Consider the following 12,456-nt stretch of genomic DNA (forward strand, 5'->3'; position numbering starts at 1 on the left):
AATTGAAAAATGATATATTATTATACACACATTTATAACACAGTTTTAGACTTTCTTTTCAAAGGTTCCTTCAACTGTGTGTTATTGATGACTCTTTTTCTTTTTCTTACTACTGCAATGAAGAATGAATGAATGAATGAAGAATGAAGACTGGCACATATATCATATGGATATGTGTGTATGTGTAAGCTTGTACACTTACACTTGCATCTGCCTACTTTAGTCGTCTCACTGAAGAATCCTTTAGTTTCTTCCTTCTATCAACCCCTGGTGATCAATTAGAGCCATTACACAGCTGGGTATTTGTTCATATATTTGCACTGCAGTTAACTTTTGTTGGACAGAGTGATGACAGATTGACTACAGTGCAACACTGTGTGTGATAGTACAGAGATCCTACCACTTGAGGGCAGTGTTGATGAAGTTGTAGTCTGAAGACCTCAGTCCTCTTTAGACAGCATGTTGCCCTCTGATAGATATTAGTTGCTGCTTTTCTTCAGTCTCCTTAAAACCTGTTAGATTTTAAATTAATCGAATCGCTCCACTGAATTTCTACTAGGAGGCTCATCTTTTGCAAAGGACATGCCTAAATAACAGAAAATTCATTCATGTAAACTGCAGATGCAGGTCTGAGGCCTGGCTGATCTGATCATTTGAATGCAGTAAAACCAGTCTGTCTCTCTGTGCGTGAGGCAATCTCTGTTTTGTCTTTGTGCCCCCATTAACTGTTTCTATAAAATGCAGCCTGAGATCCTTAGCATGCAAACTCTTTTCTTCAGACTCACTTCATGTACTCCATTATTAGATATCATGATTGCTGGCTGCCATAGATTAAAGGTTAAGGATTTCCCTTAATCTTCTAATTAGAGCCATTAGGCTTTCAGTAGCCGTTTCAGAATAATTTAAACCACAGGTGGTCATGCATGGGCCATGGAAAACCAAGTACGTGCACTGTGCACACTTTCTGTGTAGACCTGCATGCTTTTCAGTTCATTGCTGTTTCTCCCTTTGGCCGCTGGTGGCGCTGTGCGTCAGGATGCTAGTGAGTCAATCTGCCATCATGACACAAAGAAGAACCAGAGCGCAAGAAGCAATAACAAACAAACCCACAGTAGCAGCAAGCTAACGCAACTTTGGTAAACCGAGCAAACGGGCAGAGTTTCGTCTTTACAGCGGATACATATTTTATTAGTTTATATCCTACTAACTGTGTATGATAGGATGTACGCGGGCTTTTAAGGAGACATATCGTAATCTGTCACGGACACTACTTAACGTAACTGTTAACGTTATCTAACATCTGCTAACACTAGCCAGCTAACGTTAATCCTTTCTGTGTGTGTCGTTTTCTTGACGAATTATAGGATTGTCGAGAAAGTAGCTAGTTTAGACATTGTGAAGAAAAACAAAGTTCATCGTTTTTACACGGTGACATGTGAGATAACCAAGTGAAGACAACTGGGATAACCTTAACGGTGCCGATATTAGCGGGATACTAAGGTTTGTGCTACTACACACAAAAATGGTGACTTTTGATATGTTATTGTATTTTTTTGTTTGTTTATTTGTTGTTTTTTTTTACATGAAACATATAAACCGAGGTGATAAAGTCCAGCAGATCAGACTACTTTTACGTAATTAATCGCCTGCTAGGACTAGGAGTAGCTAACTAACATAGTTTCGTAGTGAGGAAACAACATTAGCGACACAGTTAACAGGTTTAACATTGCAACACAGCGGCAGCCGATACTTTGCACACGAACTTCCTGTTGAGAGCTACAACAATAGATGCTACGTCGCGTAGTTTTATTTCAGCATGTTTTATGTTAGGACAATAAAGAGGCACTGTATACTGACTTGCGTTAAAAACTACTGTATGCTATAAAGTAGACTGATTGAGTCTGTTATCGGTGTGTTAACATCATAGATAACCAGAGCATTGCATTTATCTGACCTCACCCTAGTGCAGTTGACTCCTTAAACATGTTTCTGTCTTTATATGTAAGTTACTGTTACATGCATGTTTACATAACTGGGGTTAAGAGGTCTCTGTAGTCCGTTATAATAACATAAAAGCCTCCAAGTGTAAACTATGTGTTGAAAATTACATTCTGTAAAAGCCAACAATGAAACTGTCAAGTTTATAATTTGACCATTCAGTCATTTTGAGAATATCTGCTCCTAAACTTTGTGTCTCCTGATATCTCTTTATGCAGGATTAGATTTTTACTTGGAAACAGAATTGTAAAGTTTGAAATGTTGTTGATTTTAATGTTTAATATGATTGTAATAACCCACTGTGGCTTTGACTGGACCTGTAAACAAAAAATCAGCAGGGTTTTGGTAAAGTTTGGTAAGTTTTTACTTGAGTGAGGCTCATAAATGTTATGGACATGGGAGTTGTTTTCCGTACTGCATAAGAATAATGACCCTAAATTGCTTTCTGCAGGTGCCTACATCGAGGGCGTTGCTTTGCAGAGAATTAATTATAATTTGCAGCTAACTTGTTCACACCGCAGAGTTAAAATCAATGTAATGTTTTATGCAAAAGATGTCCTTTTCTTTCTATTAACCTAGTCTTGAGAGGCCATTTAACAGGATCAGTTTTAAAAGTACTTTGCTTAGGTTTTTTCACTGCCACCCCATGAAGACAGAGAGTACTGTATATCTTGCTGCATGCTGATGAGCCAGTCTACAGTTCCTTGTTTGCATATTCACTCGCATATTTACACACCACCCGAATTGTTCTGTTTGCATTAGTATGCAAATGCCAGGCTGTAATCAAACTGCAAGATCAGCCTCGGCCTGAAGCCTGAGGCATTTTCCCTCTGGCTGTGACTAATTACTCACACTTGATTGTGACGTGTTACTTCATACCTTTCAGTGCAACTGTAACCAACCAAGGATGGTGCACCCCGGTGTGTTGTGCATGGGAGCTCGACTGAGTATCTTTATCCTGGTTTTCTGCAGCGTACTGGCTCCGTCACCCACACACGCCTATATCTATGCTGTAAGTAATCTTGGAGCTTTAGCTCATAAACTTATAAAAGCTTCAGCTATAATATGATTCCTCGAATACACCCGGAGATTATGACCGTCCTTATCTTTACATTGTTTTGACAGCATTATAGCAATATGACCTCCATGTTGTTTGAAGACCTACCTGCCTTGTTTGGATCCCCGCTTCCTAAGGATGGATTAATGGTGAGACCAGAGTGTTGCAGTAAGGATGCATACACAAAAACATAGGTCATGGTCCTTGATGATGATATTTTTATCTCTGTGTTTAAGGGAGTTTTGGTGGTGTCCCGTCCACTTAATGGCTGCACAACAATAGACCCTCCTCCTCCACTGCCACCATCTTATGATGCCAACACCACCAAATTCATAGCTCTCATCAGACGCTATGATTGCAATTTTGATATAAAGGTGAGTAATGTTTGTGATGTAGTCTGACTGACATTGAACACTATGTAGTGTCTGTGAAGCAAACTGGTCTAATGCGAGGAACTGGTTTTCAGGTCTTGCACGCACAGCAAGCTGGATACAGCGCTGCAATCGTTCACAACATGTATTCAGACACTCTGCTCAATATGAACTACAGCAATGGTAAATCATCTTTATAAGTTGTGCACAATTTCAAACTTTACACAACATCATACTAAAAAAGCCTAAAATTGAAATCTTGTTGTCGTTCTCTTGTTTTTTTTTTATTTTCCAGACACCATTGCAGAGGAGATTGAGATCCCCTCAGTATTCACCAGCTACTATGCCTCCCAGATTCTCAGGAATTTCATAATTCCTGAACAAGGGTAAGTAAAACCATTGTAACGTCTGTTTTTATACATTTGAAAAATAATTGCTCTGACTTAACAATAATCAAAACTAACTTAAAACGGTCAGCATCAGACCAACACATACAGACTTCTTCAGTTCTCGTGCTCGTGGTAATGTTGGTATCTGATCTCTTTTCTTGGCCTGCAGAGCCTACGTGATCCTCAAGCCAGAGTTTGCTTTTCCTCTCTCATACTACCTTATTCCCTTCACTGGAGTAGTTGGCATGATCATTCTTGTGATGTGTGTTGTCTTGGTAAGTATTTATGATGTGAGGCTTCTTTGGGTATTTATATAATATATAACACTTTTTTTTTATTTATCTTTTAGGATTTTAAACTACACTACATTGAACACATAAATAAACAAACCCATCATGCATGTTGAATGTCAGTATAATTCTCGTAGCATCAGTAACATTGTCTTTTCATGTTTTTCAGATTATACGATGTGTACAGTACAGAAAAAGGCTGAGGAAAAATCGTTTGTCCAAGGAACAACTGAAGCGAATTCCAACCCACAGGTTCAGTAAAGGTAACAAGATTATACTGTTTTCACCATTTTCACCATTTTGACATGTACAGACCTTTATGTCTGTTTCCTGGTTTAAGGCATTTCAAATTGTAGTCTGTCTGTGCTGTCTGTGTGAATTAAGGTGACCGTAGTATAGTTAATAATAAGAAATTAACCAGATTTGTTATGGAAAGGCTTTTTCTGTTTTATTTGGTGTTTCTAGCACAAAGAAAAAAATCTCAGGACAGCACTTTTAGGGTTTGGTTGTGTTATGTCACATGATAATTATATGGTTACTCGGCCACAAAGTTGTGTAAAAACAAGATGAAGCTGAATTTAGCATCTTGGTTTTGGTTACCAACCATGTGCCATGCTGTGGAAAAATATCCCGAAGCTACTGTTTGAAACATTGCTGTTTTTAAGAATACTGAGAGCCAGTCGCAGTGACTGTGATAATCAGATTTTCCTGCCATGTGAATTTGACGTCCATTAAGTTTCCTTTCTTATATAAAACAGGCTCCCATGTTAAATGTTACTCAGCTGTAGACCAGAAGATAGTTTTTAAAAAAAAAAGATGATATTTCACTTACAGTTTAATTGATCTAAGTTATCTTTTCTCCTCTGTTTCAGGGGATGACTATGACGTGTGTGCAATCTGTCTGGATGAGTACGAAGAAGGAGACAAGCTGCGCGTTTTACCTTGTTCACATGGTAAGATTTTATATGTTGGTTTCATATTACTATGACATATTATGGTACTGGACTTTGGGTGCTCTACCACACTTACAGCAACTACTTTTGTACAACTTGAGTACAAAGTACACAAATGTACCCTTTCTTGCAAGTCAATATTTGTACCCCTACCTACTGTATCTTCAAAAATACAATATGCTGATCTAAATGTTCAAACAGCAACATTGAAAGAGTCAGTTTGAAACCTGTTTGTGTTTTCCCTTTTTTCCTCTAAACTTGAAATAGACCCTTTTTCACAGCAGATATTTTGACTTTTCAAAGCAGGAAAAGCACAGCTGTAAATAATAACACTAATCATTGCTCCATTAAGCGTCTCAGTAATCCATATCGGCGAGTTAGCACAGATAATACCAGAGTGCTGGAACTGGGTCACCTAAATGTAATGCAGTCATCAATAATGTTATTAATTCCACCTGTGCTTTTCCTTTGACGGTTTGATGAGTCAAAATGTCTGCCGTGAGAAGGCCCTGCAGTCCTTGTTGCTAACTCCCACACTTAGCCTGGGACAGTGTAGATGGATCAGCCTGTAGAAGCTACTAATGCAAAGACATGATCCCCTCACCAGATTCCCATTAGTGAACATGGATGATTGTGTTGAAAGGTTTCTGGTGGTAGGCAAGTGCTTTTTACCCTGCGTCATCTGGTTGCCTCAGTCTAACATCTGTTTATTCACTCTACAACGAAAAAAGCTTTTACTGCTCTAGCCGTTGTTCTTTGACACGTCTTTTCCTAAGTTTCTTGAAATGCTTCTTCCTTTTCAGCTTACCACTGCAAGTGTGTAGACCCGTGGCTCACGCAGACCAAGAAGACGTGCCCCGTGTGCAAACAGCGTGTCACTCGGCACAACCAGGAGCATTCGGAGTCTGACTCCGATGAGGAGACTGGAGGGCGTAGAGAGGAAGAAGGAACAGAGGGCGAAGCGGACTCTGAGCGCACTCCTCTGCTTCGGCCCTCTAACCCGGAGTCACCCTCAGGGAGCCCAAGGGCCTATTCCGCCACCACCACAGTGACCACTGCGCAGTGCCTCGCCTCCCCCGCACGCTGCGACTCACCCATCCTGGCTTATGAAGGCTACTACTCCCCCCAGGAGGACACAGACTCTGAAAGTGATGACGCTGGAGAGGACAGGCACCACACTGATGATGACACCGCTCAGCTCATTGGTAGGGATAGAGTGGAGGTCTGATGGCCTGGAACTTAGCTGCAATGAGATTACCTGGTTTTACCTAAAAAGGGTCTTTGTGTCATCACGTGTGCTGTTAACACACTGTACTTTAAAATAGTTTGCAGATTTGTGGTTAGCTTGACATTTAGTAAACCTGCCACATTTGTTGATTGTAACAGAATCTTTAACCCGATAACCAGAGGAGGTCCATTTCTAAGTGTCAAAGCACAAGCAGCACAAGAATTGATCAGTTTTACCAAAAAATCCAATTGCGGATCGACCCACTTCTATACACACATTCACTCCAGATCTCCAATCTTTGTCTGTGGACCTCCTTTTTTAATGCATGTTGTAATTCATAACTTGACCACGCCACATGACCTAACCACTAGTGCTGCACAAACTGAATGGGTCACTTTAATGTCTCTGTAATCTAAAGCCACGTTTCAACCGCAGGAACTTTCCCCGGGTATGAAGAACATTTTGAGGAACTCAGTTCCTCTACCTGTGTTTCCACCAGAGGGTCCAGGATTTAAATTAAGTTCCAGGGAGATTATTTTACCCCCCAAAAAGTTCCTGTTTGGGGGGAGTACTTTCCAAAAGCACAGGAACTTTGGGGGAGGGGTTTGCTGGGATGACAGTCACTGATTGGTCAAACACACACAGGGTGGCTGCTTCAACTTGTGTGCCACTTCATTCATAAAACAAGGAAGCACTCTCGCATCGATTTAGGACCAGTTTAGTACAAAGGGGGGACATTTCTCTTTGTTGATGTTAAAAGTAAATTAAGGCATTGTTGTCAGCTTCCTGACTCATTTTCAAAAAAAAGAGAAAAAATGATGAGCCGAGAACAAGAGAGAGAGAGAGAGAGTGATTTAGCGAGGAGAGGGAGCGGTGGTAGCAAGAACAAAGCAGTGAATGAGAGAAATGAAATATTTTCTGATCATTTCACGGCGGTTATACTGTGGAGACAGACGCTCCTAAGTTTCAGTTTCATTTTTCTCCTCTGCAGTTCTTCTTTTCATTCATTCATCACATACAACTCATACAGCAGTAAATACAAAGTAAAGAACAAATCTCTGTTGTTGTTTCCTCTCGAAATGCTGCCATCATATTTAAATTCCTCATGGGGCTAATTTGCATGATCTACCTGGTTCCTCTGATGCGGTGGAAACACAAACAGGACTGTGTTGCAGGGACTTTAAAGTTCCAAGTTTAGTCCTTGAGATTAGTTCCTCTGGGTCCAAAGTACCTGGAACTTTTGGTGAAACGGGGCTTAATAATGTGCTGTTGAAGAGTATGATTCAAGTAGATGAGGCCTGTGTTTCTAAACAGAATGAATTCTGTGCTCATACAAGGTTCTCTACATGTAAGGCTTAAGGTTACTGTTGTCTTAATCCTAAATGTTTTATATCTGACAGTCCTTTTTTCCAACTTTGAATCGTTTCCTAACAAGGATGTGCAAGTGAAGGGGGAATGTTTGTCTTCGTTTTTATTTTTAATCACTTTAGCTGTCTTTTCACATGTTTTAATGCTAAGTTTCACTTTTTTGAAATATAGATATTTCTCAAATTCCACACTAAAACTACGCTATAATAGAATAATGTCACACGTTTCTGCTGCTTTTACATCGTCACTGATAAAACTGTGTGGTCAGTTTAAAAATATGTTTTTAGCTTTATCCAGTTTGTCAAGTTGAACAAACTCAGGTTTATAGCAACAAATTAAGGTCAGTTTGTTTTGTAAACGAATCACATAGTGAAAAGTAATGGGTTTTGGTCTTATGAGTTTTATTTTTCTTTAAATCAGTAAAATGTAGATTGATGAATATCTAATGGATGTTTTTTCCATTTTTATACACGGAGAAAACATCAACAACAGAATGATAACAAGTTAAATTGTGGGACCCTGGAGGTGTTTTTTGGACAAAAGAGCATTGCCTTACATTGGCCTTGATGTACATGTATATGTTAAATTAAATGTTTGGAAATTGAAGGGACATGGTTCACACTCCTTTGTTAAGTTTTCCTCTTGTCTAGCTGTGTATTATACCGCTGGTTAGAAAGCTTTGATCTTGTTCCCTGGTCTGAAAATGTGTTCCACATTTGTTTTTATAATGACGAACAAGAAAGAGAAAGTCTGTGCTTCCATGTGTTTAGTGTGAGTAATGATCTACAGATAGCCAGGGTTAGCCTGGTCATGCTTGATTTGCACCCGCAAGTTTGGACAAGCTAAGCAGCTGTCAAACAAGATATAGTATGGTCCCCCCCCCCCCCCCCCCCCCCACCCCACCCCAACATACACACACACACACACACTTTTTAAATGACCTGAATTGAGTCCCTGCAGTTTATTTATTTTGAGAGCAGTACAAATAGAAACCATAAAAAGTTGTTTCAGCCAAACTCTTTCACTGCTCCGAATAAATACACTGCTTATTTGAGATCATAAGTTCATATTTGTTTTTAATGTTTAATAATTGAATATGGTGTGGACATTTTTAAAGTACTGTACAAATTTACCCACACTCCCTATTTGCCTAAGTGTGACTGTACATATGTGATCTGTATTCATGTCATATTGTTACACCGCAGTCAGAGAAATCAGAATTAAGAATATATACTCGATGGCCACAGATGTTTTAATGATTATTTTATCAATTAAGTCCTACAGTATAACCTCAACTTGAAAGCTAATTTAAACCTGTACCAGATCAGATGGGGAACATAATGTTACCCCTCAAACATCACACCTGCATATGATAATAGATGAAACACTACACAAACAGATTTGTTTTAAAGTTGAAATTTGATGTCGGACTGTCAGAGAGAGGAAACAGTAGGACTGTAAAATCATTACATTCCATCTTTATATCTTATTGATAAATGATTAAAAGACTCCACACTATAAAGGTTTGATTGGGACTTCTTTGGCAATAGTGTGTATTGTAAACTAGAGCAGCTGTTTTCCTATTTGCAGTATGCTTTAAATGTCTTTTGTACTGTACTTTTTTTTTTTTTTTGCTCTATATGTCTCAATTTTAGAGACTCAACTGTTAACTGAAATATGGAAAAAGAAATAATCCCCAGTTAATAATTTTTCTGTCTTCTTTTAGAATGTGCCTAGTTTATCACACTTAAATAATATATGTACAGTGTCAAGTATAATTCCCATGTATAAAGAAGGTTGGATGATCTTTAGAATGTCTTAACACAATCTGTGGAAAGTTGCATTTAATGTGTGATTTGTGGAAGATTAAATGAAGTTGAAATGGGACTGTGCTGCCATTTGTTTCTTTAAAATTGTTTTGCGAAATTACACTTAAACCTTAAACATGAATTTTCTTGACATACATAATCATACTTTGCTTTATAATGGCTTTATTGTAAAGTGTATATCATTATCACGTGTGTCATGTGATCCCACACTCAGAATCTCATACTTTGATTAAGCAGTAAATATCTAAACCGGGTGTGTTTGCCAAACTTTTTTGTAACCTGGAGTATATGTCACAGTGGTGAGAAGTAAGCCATTTCCTATTGGGCAAAAACAAAGTGAGTGTATCTTAAATTACATAATTATATGACAGTTTTCCATGTGGAATAAATACTTTTTTATATTGATATTTATGTTTTTGAATGTAGTTTCAGTATCTTCATCACCATTTCCCCTCAGTGAGCAGAACCTTAACAAGGTGGGCTCATTAATAATGATGAAAAGACTCACCTTATGTAAAAGCACGGCTCACCCGAGAAAATCTTCTGGTAATGAACTTATGGTCTTTGATCCTATTGGCATCAGCTTCACAGTAACTAATTAAAGCTGTGACACCCTGCTGAATTTAGCATCTCTCGGGTTCTGTTATTTTCATGAATGACTACTCACTAGGAAAACACTATCGCACAAGGACAATTTACCATACACACACACACACACACACATATATATATATATATATATATATATATATATCCTGTTTTCATGAGTTCTCTGTTTTTCAGAGGGTCATGTTCTTTTAAGTCAATGATAAAAAAAAAGCTTATAATATTATTACTTTGGTGTTTTTCATGGAGATTTAGCTGACAGGGCTTACATTCAGTTGCCTGCCTTTTGGGTGTAATGGTGATTCATTCACAAGATTTCTCACAGTTGATGAATCCAGTTCTTTTAATCTTTGCTAATAAGCTCCGTGTCTTTTCAGTTTCACCATTTCATGCGCTTTTAATCACGTCGCCTGCTGCTTTGAAGAAAAGACAATTCATATTTGAGCTGAATAAACTCCAAATAGAAGGCAGGTGTGCGTAGGTTAGCCAATGGCTGGATTATGTGTGAGACTATAGGCCAGTGCGTCTCTTTAAATTTGTGCCACGCAAGCTAAGAAATAAATATAGTGGGACTGAGGCATATGGACATGGATTGTAATAGTCCTGACATGACATTACATACATCTAAGAAAAAGAACCTGTGAAGGGGTATTCTTTATAGGAAACCTTGAGTTTGCTTTTGATGTGCAACATTTTGAGACATTAGAAATATATATAACTTGCAGTTGTAGAGAAAGATGTCTGGGTCACTGTCATCATTCTCCGCTGTACTGAGATTGTCTTGCTTGTTTTTCTTGACTGTCTCTTTGTTTGTGCTGCTGGATTCCAAAGAGACTCCTCATGAGGTATGGTACGAATTTATAGTTATTTTTAAATATCAGTTTATTTTGCTGCCTGACTTTCATTAGTGAAGTCTCAAACAGGATGATCTATCATGTGTTTTTACTTGTGATATTATAAGAGTAATTTTTATAGCAGTAATCATTCCTTGAGCATGTTTGTCAATCTCAGATTTGCCATTTTAAACAGGACACTTAAAATATAATTTGTCCAAATTTAGAATTTAAAAGTTGAAAAAATCTTAATGGAGGAGTAATGAAAGTATTATTCAAATGACCTCAAATGGAGCGTAACAGGTTATATCTGTATTGTCTTTTCAAACTCTACTACAGTTTGGCTTTTGGGTGTCAAATGAAACTAAAGGACGTTCTCCACAATTAAAATAATCAGTTTGAAGGGGATTTTTAGTCAGTGTTGGAATAACCTGCACTGTTCCATAACCAGATTCAGTTCACGCTTTCTGCTATTGACCTATTGATTGATTAAGTTTGTATAGTACTGCAATCTTTTGTTAAATATAAAGATGAATAATAAATTAAACTCTTGTTCATTATTGATGGACAGTAATATGATGTATCATTGTGGGATCATGTACAATTATAAACTAAGCTGCCCAAAGTGAAAGGTTCAAAATGCTTTATGTCACACAATGGTCATGTAGTTCTTTTTGATACCCTTAAATAACATTGTGCAAAATAAAGAGGGATTAACACTGTATGCCATGTAAATGGTTGATTGTTTACATATTTACAGATGTGTCTGGATCACCTTATCTCCGCTCCTTTGGAACACGATGGTGGACCCAGAAAAGGCTTTGCATTTGGACCCAGGGATGTGCATCCCTTCCCACAACAAGGGGAATCTGCATTTATCATGGAGAATGAAGCACAGACTACTCAAGTGTGGCCACGCGTAATCCTGGATTATATGAAGCACCAGCTAAGGTTCAGAGGAAGGACAAAGAAAAGCATGAAAAAAGGATACACTTAGCAGTTTATTGGATAATGAAAGTAGAATAAAGTAGAGAGAGAGATTCATCTATTAAAATATTGTTCAAATACCAAACCCTTTTATTGTGATTTTTTTTTTAACATTTGTTCCACAACACCTCTTATCTGCTGTTGAAAAGTCATTTGGAAGATATGAATTCCATGTACACATTAAAAAAAGAGGTTCAAAATAACAGTACCAACATGTTGTATATAACACTCAATACAGTTGAAACCTGCTAATACAATTTTCTCTATGGCAATATTAAATCAAAAAATCAAGGGCCCAGTGCACCAGAATGAGTATTTTTGTATATTTTGTCTGATTAGACCTGTTTCATGACCTCAGTGAATTCTCATCATAACACCACCTACTCACTGTACGCCCACGCCAGATACAGTGAGGCTGCACAACAGTGCCAGAGCCTCCCTCAGTCAGTTGCTTATGGCAGATTCATGTAATTGTTTTTTTTTTCTATAAAATGCCTCTATGTAGCTTATTTTACTCAGAAAGAACATTAAAAATGAATATGAGAAA

At 38.0% G+C, this 12,456-nt stretch overlaps 1 protein-coding gene across 2 annotated transcripts; it reads left to right on the plus strand.

The window, feature by feature from the left end:
• The first annotated feature begins 1,049 nt into the window (after window positions 1–1,049).
• rnf167 (ring finger protein 167) lies at window positions 1,050–7,084 on the plus strand. 2 transcript variants are annotated; one of them, XM_044370778.1, is made up of 11 exons: window positions 1,050–1,136; window positions 1,365–1,500; window positions 2,885–3,010; window positions 3,124–3,204; window positions 3,292–3,429; window positions 3,522–3,609; window positions 3,722–3,812; window positions 3,985–4,090; window positions 4,275–4,368; window positions 4,978–5,058; window positions 5,862–7,084. In XM_044370778.1, exons 3-11 carry the CDS (start codon window positions 2,906–2,908, stop codon window positions 6,284–6,286), a joined length of 1,209 nt encoding a protein of 402 aa, XP_044226713.1. In that variant the 5' UTR covers window positions 1,050–1,136; window positions 1,365–1,500; window positions 2,885–2,905; the 3' UTR covers window positions 6,287–7,084. The 2 variants fall into 2 exon arrangements, with proteins under 2 accessions (XP_044226713.1, XP_044226712.1); XM_044370777.1 differs by having other exon boundaries at window positions 1,068–1,500.
• The last annotated feature ends 5,372 nt before the right edge of the window (window positions 7,085–12,456 follow it).

The sequence above is a fragment of the Thunnus albacares genome, chromosome 13, assembly GCF_914725855.1.
Source record: "Thunnus albacares chromosome 13, fThuAlb1.1, whole genome shotgun sequence".
NCBI classification, from domain to species: Eukaryota; Metazoa; Chordata; class Actinopteri; order Scombriformes; family Scombridae; genus Thunnus; species Thunnus albacares.